Raw genomic sequence first — 7,930 nt, 5'->3', positions numbered from 1 at the left:
TCAGTGTCCTATTTGATGCTGGTCCTTGTGCTATAAATAGGAATTTTCCCCTTTTATAGTTGCTGAATAATTGTGTGTATGAAATATGAACACAGTTTTCAAAAGAGTGCCTGATAAGCAGCTTGCTGGAACGAAATGGTTGAGCAGAAGGAATTTACAGCACCTGCAGAGCATCGTGTGCTGTGGAAAACATTCAAGGTCAGCCTGAGAGAGACAGGTCACAGCACAGATCCAGCTCCAGAGGAGCCAGGCTTGAGCTCACAGACTCCCCACTGCAGCTTCCCCACAGCTCCCCAACAATCCATTTCATGCTCCACACTCAGGTAAGGATCAAACAGAGGCAGCCCAGCTCAGAGGAGCCAGGACTCCTCCATCCCACAGAGCAGAAAGCCAGGAGGAGCAGGCAGAACAGGTTTTTTAAACAACAGCAGGCAAGGAGCAGAGGACACAATCCCAGACAAGGAGGAAGAGCACAGTTTAACATCCACCATCCAAAGGAACAAGGGAAGAACACCACAAAGGCCAGAGAGGCACAAGAATGGTAATGGAAGGTACAGAGAGGTAATGAAAACACCTGAGCACAGACAGACTGGCGGAGGAGCAGGAGAGCCCAATTATGCTGGAAAACCAATAATTTCTGCAGGAAATGGGTACATGCAGCCCAACCCTTTCTGGTGCCTGAACACATGCAGGGCTGCAAGAATCATGGATAAACAACAAACCTCCATCAGTCCATCAGGAACAGCCTCCTCTGGGAAACCACAGAGGGTCAGAGTCCCTGTGGAGGCAGGAGAAAGGGAGGCCAGGAAATGCTCTCATTCCCTGCATTAGGACAGAATTTTCCCTGTGAATTTAGAGAGGAAAGGATGCAGCAAAGTATAAAAGGCAGAAACAGAAGACACAATAATGTGGCTTCCAGTTGCTGCAGGAGGAGAGAAGGAAATAACATCAGCTCCTCCACACACTGGAGATCCAAAGGGAGGAGGAAAAAAAGGGATTACATCAGTTCAAATGCTGCAAGGATCTCTGGACAGAGAGGATACACAGGGGCTCGATGCTTTCAGCCTCACACAGGAAGAAACAGGAGAGAGAACCAGCAAAAAAACCACCATTGCTATGGTGATCTAAAGCATTGGACACACTCAGCAAGGAGAAGAGATAAAAGGAATTACAAGCCACATTTCCAGCTGCACAGAACATCCTTGAGATAGGATCAGGCCCCAGGATCCACCCAGCTCAATTGTTAGTTGTTGCTGTCATCTGCCTCCTCATCCTCCACGCTGTCTGCAGGTCAAAGAGGACACAGCACCAGATACAAATGTAAAGGGGTTATTTTATTATTGATTCAGAGGTTAGACAAGGCACCATTTGATCTAAAAAGAAATGCAAAAAAAAAAACCCAATTAAGTGTTATTTTTGCAGGCAATTAAGAAAAGTCTCTTTTGCATTTCTTCAGCATTGTGTGAATTCCAGCTTGGTCATGATCACAGAAAAGCCACCCCACTCCCAAGTAAGGCAGGTTTGGACTAGAGCCACAGCCCCTCTGTTCAGCAGCAGAGAATCCTTGAGAAGTCTTTATGCCAGGGTTTAGGAATGCAGCAGAACAAGAAAAACAGAACTTCCAGGAAAAGACCACGGCATCTCTTTTTCCTTTCCATTTCACACACGATGATGAATCATTTGTTCCTTTTGGTCCTCGCTGATAGGAAGCAACTTTAGAAAAAAACCACAGCAAACCTTTCAGTGGCCTCAGAGTACCAAGAGCCCATGAGACAAGCCCTGAAAGTCCTGGAGAAGCCTGGAGTAACATCTAGCCCTGCCCTCCAACAGGTCAAGGACCTGCAGCTGATCACTGAGAGATGTTTCCCTCTCCACAATTGTTTTGCCTCCACAAACATGATTTCTAAGGAGAAGGCCGCCTCCTCTTCACAATGATTCTGCCAAATAAGAAATCCAACCAAAACCCAACCAAATCAGCCCCCCAACCCCTTGTTTACCACCTCCTCCCCCCCCTCCCATCAATCATCCCCCCCTCCCAGCTGCCCTCCCTGCACCCAGGGAAGGGCTGCAATGGGTGATGTAGCAGAGTGTGCAGCGTTTGGTGGTGTCTCATCTGCTTGATGGAGTCACTCAGCTGGAATAAATGGGAACAGAGAGAAAAAAAATATTTAGGGAAAAACAAACAAACAAAATTAAGCATGGTTTATGGTAAAAAAAAACCAAACAAAGGCTGGTGAGCTGGATGTGAAGAGAGCACAAGTGAGGAAAGGCATGAAGAGTGGGGGAACATCTTGCTCTTGCTGTAGAGTAAAACCTTGACCAAATCCAGGACTGCCAACTGGCTGGGAACCCTTCCCAGAGTGTAGGGAGCTGCATTTCTCCCTTTGGCTCTCAAAATAAAAGCTGCTTCCACACGACTTCTTTAGTCACCAAGATGCCAGGGCAGCTGTAACCCACACACTTTCCCACTCCCTGGGGCACACCAGTCTTATCCTAAATGCTGTCCCAACCTCCCAGCACACCAACTCCACGTCACCCTTCCACAGGAAACCCAGAGACAGAGCAGGGGCTGTCTGGGAATCCCAGGGGACAACAGGCTGCTGGCAAAACCAGCCCTGTTTACTGTCAGAGCCTTTCTCCTCAGTCACGTGCTCTCTAGAGTAACAAGTCCACTGCTTTTGGTTCCCAGTTTGCTGGAAGGGAAGAGGTTCTGTCCCTGGAAAGGATGTGTGAGGACAGAGAGGGGATTGTCAGGCAAAAGAGAAGTTATAAAGGAAAAGAGCAAGGGATTCCTGAGGATTAAACATCTGCTCTGGCCACAGAGCTCACAGCAGCTCAGTGCACAGGATGGAGTGGGCCATCCCCAGAGAGAGAGAGGAGGATACTCAGTAGCATTCAATCAGTAAACACACATGGAATGCCAAAGGACAAAGTTTCATCTGGGCCAATCCATATTTACAGCAGGGTCCTCTAGGAAGGGCTGGAATCTCTCATGGCCAAAGGTCAGTGCCAGCCCTGCAGTGTCACCACACAGCAGCACAATGCCCTGGAAAGGCTCTGAGCACACACAGTGTCCTCAAACACAGCCTGATGGAGCTGCTGGATTTGCTCAAGAAACAGGAACATTTCCATGAGCTCACAACCAAGGTCGTTAGCTCAAGGGCACACGGAGCCAGTGCTTAATAACGCTGTCTCTCGAGCCTTGAGAGATCATTTGTTTTGCAATAAGGCTTTATTATATTTAGACTTTGGGATCAGGAGAAGCTCAACACATCTTCCTCTCCTCGGTCAAAACCAAGGCAAGGGTGAAGAGTTAAAACCCAAGTCCTTTTCTCATCCTCAGGACATCCCAACCTGCCACACAGTAACTGTCAGACTCTTACCACAGATTTCACATTAAAAAGAAGCATCTCACTAATTTGCTATAAATCCTACAAAAAAATAAATGTTGAAGCCCCCCACCCTCTTTCTGCCCCACCAAGTGCCATCAGAACAGGAACCTGCTACCCCACAGGGAATAAAACACACACAAGGAGAACCCATCATCATCCAGCCCCGAGCAGCAGCCAGGCTGTCCCTCAGGCTGCTCCCACAGCAACACACACAGAGCAACCCCAGGTTTCAATCCTGCAGCTTCACATCTCCTGGGAAATCCTTCCCCCACATCCCCAACCTTCTCCAAGGCCCCTGTGGGGTAGCTGGGGGGAGCTGGAAGTACAGTTCCTTTCAGAGAGGAGCATTTCTAGGATGAAACAAAGGCTTTTTGACCCAAAGGAGTGCAGAGCCCATTTCAGGCAGCTGGAGCCTGGGCTCGCTGCGGCCTCTAGAGGCCAAAAATCCCAACATCTACACACAGACTGACGTTCACATATAGCCACATCGAGACCGTTAACAGCTCGTTTAATTAAGTTAGAGAATTAGCACAGCCCTGCCTTGGGCTGCATCACCTCATCCCTTCCCCTTCTACTCTGCTCAGCTCTTCACCCTCCTTGGCCCCAGAGAGACAGAGACAGAGAAAGAGAGAGGAAAAAAGAAGAACCCCATCCTGGGATGGAGCTTTAAATGAACATAACCAGGTCTTTACATGTTGCTTTGGTGAAGGCTGCCAGGATGCTGGCAAACACCACGTCGGGGGACTGGGAGGCATCCACGGCCGTATGGATCCCTCTCTTGCTGTAGTAGGACACCAGGGGGGAGGTCTGGGTGTGATAGGACTTCAGCCGGGTTTTCAGGGCCGTTTCGTTATCGTCCGAGCGGCGGATCAGGGGCTCTCCAGTGACCTGGGAGAAGCAAGGGGACATTCTCCAGCCAGCTGCAGCCTGGCATGCTCCCCCCTTCTCTCCCTGCTCCCCTCCTCCTCCAGGGTGGTGCTGCAGAGGAGATGGAGCGAACCCAGGGCAGCCAGAACAAGTCCCAGAGCAGTCACTGAAGACAGAAGGGCTCAGCACCGTGGTCTTTTTCCCCACACACCACTCTGCTTGCTAAAAGGCAAGGCACCAGCTACAGCGACTCCCCAGGGTGGAAACCAGTCACAATTTGAGCTGTGGACAGAGTCCAACAAGTTCAGAGGCTGGGCCAGCTCTGGAGCCTGGCCATGCCCTTCATCCAATCCATCCATCCATCCCTCCAGGCCTCGCTCCCCGCAGTGCCGTCAGCTCAGGCTGCCCAAGCAGCTCCCCACGCTCCCCAGAAAGCCAGGACAGGAAGGTACAAGAGAAGGAAAGAAATGAGTTTTTCCAGGGAGAGACTGCAAAGCATCAGCTAAACCCAAAGCAAGGTAAGCTGCAGCCTTGGGAGCTCACATACATCATCCTTCATGTGCTCTTTCGGGGGTCTGAACTCCTCGTGATACGAGCGGCCACTCGCTGGGTGAATCAGCCTGAGACAGAAAAGAAGTGTCAGCAAAGCAGCTGGTCAGGACAAGATCTCCTGAACCTGCCACTCATCAGCACAGAAACATCTGCCACAGCACCATTAGCCTTTCACTTGTAAGAAAAATCTCTCCAGTTATTTCTGTACCAAGGGCCTCTTCAGTTTGGAAAAGCAGCTGTGCTGGGAGATGGAGAAGGGGAGGTTTGCATCCTGCTCTGCTGGGAAAGGGGTCTGGAAAACAGTGCAAGAGAACACACTCCTGACCCTGGAGGAAGTTTACTGGTGCCCAAATGTATTCAGGGTCCTGTGTGAGGGACCAATAGTAGCTTTGGAGAAGGAGGAACTTACAGAGTGAGCTGAGATTTTCTATAGAAATCCCTGATTTATAGGGCAAGGAACGGGCTCTGCTCAAGGCTGGCCCAGGCATAGGGCAGAAATAGAGACCAGGGAGGCATAACCAGCCTTAAGCTGGAAGGGAAGGACAACTTGGGGACAACCTGGGATTTGAAATGAGGATGCTCTTCCATAGACTAGGAAATCCCAAGCCCTGAGCACTGGGACAGGAGGATTTACCGTCCCGTGATCCTCCGGATCAGCAACGAGTCGGGGATGCTGAACTCAATGACGGAGTCGAGCTTCTCTCTCCTTTTCTCCAGGAGCTCATCCAGCTGCAACAGCAAACAACCACTTCAGAGGGGCTGAGGGAGCAGGGACCCCTGGGTTTGAGGGAAGAGGGTGCTGGAGCAGCCCCCGAGCAGGGGCTCCCATACCATCTCTGCCTGTTTCACTGTGCGTGGGAAGCCGTCCAGGAGGAACCCGTTCTTGCAGGGAGGGGAGTCCAGGTTGTTCTCAATCAGCTCCACCACCATCTCATCACTCACCTGCAGACATGAGACAGGTATGTTGTCAGGAAAGGCACCCTGAATTTACACACAGCCATATCCATGTGGATAGGGGGGGATTTTTGGAGTTGTCCAGTGCAGGGCCAAGGGTTGGGCTCAGTAATTCTTGTGTGTCCCTTCCAATTCTTGTGTGTCAGGATATTCTGTGATGCCATAATTCATGTCAACGCCCAGGCTGCCTGTTCAGGCCTGCCCACATCAGGGCAGCACTCCCTGCAACACCAGGACACGGGCAATGCCACATTTCACTCCAGGGACACTCCAGCCTACGCAGGGACTTGGACCAGCACTGTAACCTCACTGTTACAAAGGTTGCTCTATTGCAAGGAACGCTGTCAGCTCAAACTCCTTAGATTATTATTTTTTTTAACCAATTCACAATACAAAGTATCAACATAACCTTGATTTCCTGTTACTTTGTACCTTCACCTACACATCCACTTCGGGAGGCAGGCCCGGGCAGGAAGGGCAGAGCAAGCAAGTTGCTCATTGACTCCCATAAACCTCATACGAAGGTAAAAGCCCAAGAGTTGCTGACAAGCTCTGGCTTCACTGGATAGTTTTTTCCCCATCTAACAATCTCAGCATACCACTGGGATTAGTGCCTTTTCCACACTGCAGCACTCACAGATGCTGCAGCCCCAACAATAGCTGTTTATTTGGGAGCAGCTCTCTTTTCTCCAGCACACACAGCTGGGACCCAGCAGGATTGGGGACCAGGCTGTCACAACACACAAACAAACAGCCCTGCAGGCAGGGGAAGTAAGCAACAAGTCATTTCTGTGCCTTCCTGATTACACCCTTTGGAGAAAATAAGATCCTGAGCATAAAGCCCATCCTGAAACGCTGGGGTGCTCCCAGCTGAGTTATCAGAGCTGCAGGATGTGCCCGTGGAGCAGCCTGGAGCTGCCTGCCACACACAAACACACATGGCAGATACCACCAGCCCGGCCAGATAACGGCCCTATCTTTCATAACCAGCTGGGCATTGCAGGCTCGGTGTTGCAATGAGCTCTGAGCAGAAGTCAGATAAGGCTGCTCTCCCCATGTGGGGCCTGCAGATTCTCCCTGGGGTGTTAGGAGCCTGTGGTAGCCGCAGGGATGCTCAAGATCTGCCCCACACTGAGGCAAGTCACTGCAATTTGTGGTCCCTCGAGTTTCCCTGAGATATTTCAGTCGTTAGGATGAGATAATGAGACCCTCAGAAAATGAATGTCAGAGATTCTAACTTGTGTCCCTTGAGAATCCAAAGTGTCTCACACAGCATAAAGCCCATCCTACCACAGCAACACCTTTAGGTCCATTTTCACCTCACATTTACAGGTCAATTGAGTTTATGCAAGAGCTGGGATGCAGATGAACCCTTTGAAATGATACCTGGAGCTCAGGTATCAAGTGAAGAGACACAGCAGCCTCAAAGCATGGCTGTAACATCCTGCAGCTCCAGGGATACACTGTGACCTCAGTGTTCAGGAGCCAGAGAATTACCAGCCAGACTGCACCCCCTAAAAGATAAAAACAACCCAGGGCCACAAGCTGCTGGTAAGCAAATAGTAATTTTGAAGAGCAAGGATGTTTGTATAGGATGCTTCTCCTGCAGGGCGATAGAAGGAAAGCTCCCACCCCATCCCTACCTTCACTCTGCAATCTTCCTTTACCCTGCAATCTGCATTCCTACACTAATTAAAGAATCCTAATTAGGAGATGGATTTTGTCTGCTCTCATTCCAGATGCCGCCAGCCCGTGTCCCCTCCCAGCACATTCCCCGCGACCCACCAGCTTCCCCGAATCCATCGTCTCCTTGAGCCGCTTGCCCAGCTCGGAGCCCGAGGCCACCATGGCCCGCAGCATGTCGCCAGTAGCCAGGTGACACACGCAGTAGGTCTCGGCCAGCTTCGGTGCCTGCGGGAGAGGACAGAGGTGAGAGCGGCCCTCGGAGGTCCCTGTGGCGGCAGCGGGACAGTCGCTGACCGGCCCGCACGTGGCAGGGCCCGCACGGAGCCCCGGAGCTCAGCGACACCCGGTCCGAGCCCGGGACAAAGGGATCGGGGACAAAGAGCCGCGGCGAGCGGGCCCCCGGAGGCGGGATAGAAGCGAGCCCCTCCGGAAGGGAGAGCCGGGCCCACACGGACACACCGCACACCGCGATCGCTCAG

The 7,930-nt window shown here is 51.3% G+C and overlaps 1 protein-coding gene across 2 annotated transcripts; it reads right to left on the bottom strand.

Annotated features, from left to right (window-relative positions):
- Positions 1-1,313: 1,313 nt before the first annotated feature.
- On the bottom strand, positions 1,314-7,699 carry AK2 (adenylate kinase 2). Of its 2 annotated transcripts, XM_031062068.1 has the most exons (6): positions 7,551-7,698; positions 5,643-5,753; positions 5,446-5,540; positions 4,807-4,879; positions 4,085-4,280; positions 1,314-2,134 (listed from the first exon to the last, which is right to left on the bottom strand). In XM_031062068.1, exons 1-6 carry the CDS (start codon positions 7,623-7,625, stop codon positions 2,127-2,129), a joined length of 558 nt encoding a protein of 185 aa, XP_030917928.1. In that variant the 5' UTR covers positions 7,626-7,698; the 3' UTR covers positions 1,314-2,126. The 2 variants fall into 2 exon arrangements, with proteins under 2 accessions (XP_030917928.1, XP_005427173.1); XM_005427116.2 differs by lacking the exon at positions 1,314-2,134 and having other exon boundaries at positions 3,211-4,280; positions 7,551-7,699.
- Positions 7,700-7,930: the final 231 nt, after the last annotated feature.

The sequence above is a fragment of the Geospiza fortis genome, unplaced genomic scaffold (assembly GCF_000277835.1).
Source record: "Geospiza fortis unplaced genomic scaffold, GeoFor_1.0 scaffold432, whole genome shotgun sequence".
Lineage (NCBI taxonomy): Eukaryota > Metazoa > Chordata > Aves > Passeriformes > Thraupidae > Geospiza > Geospiza fortis.
This window is presented reverse-complemented; position numbering and strand designations above follow the sequence as displayed.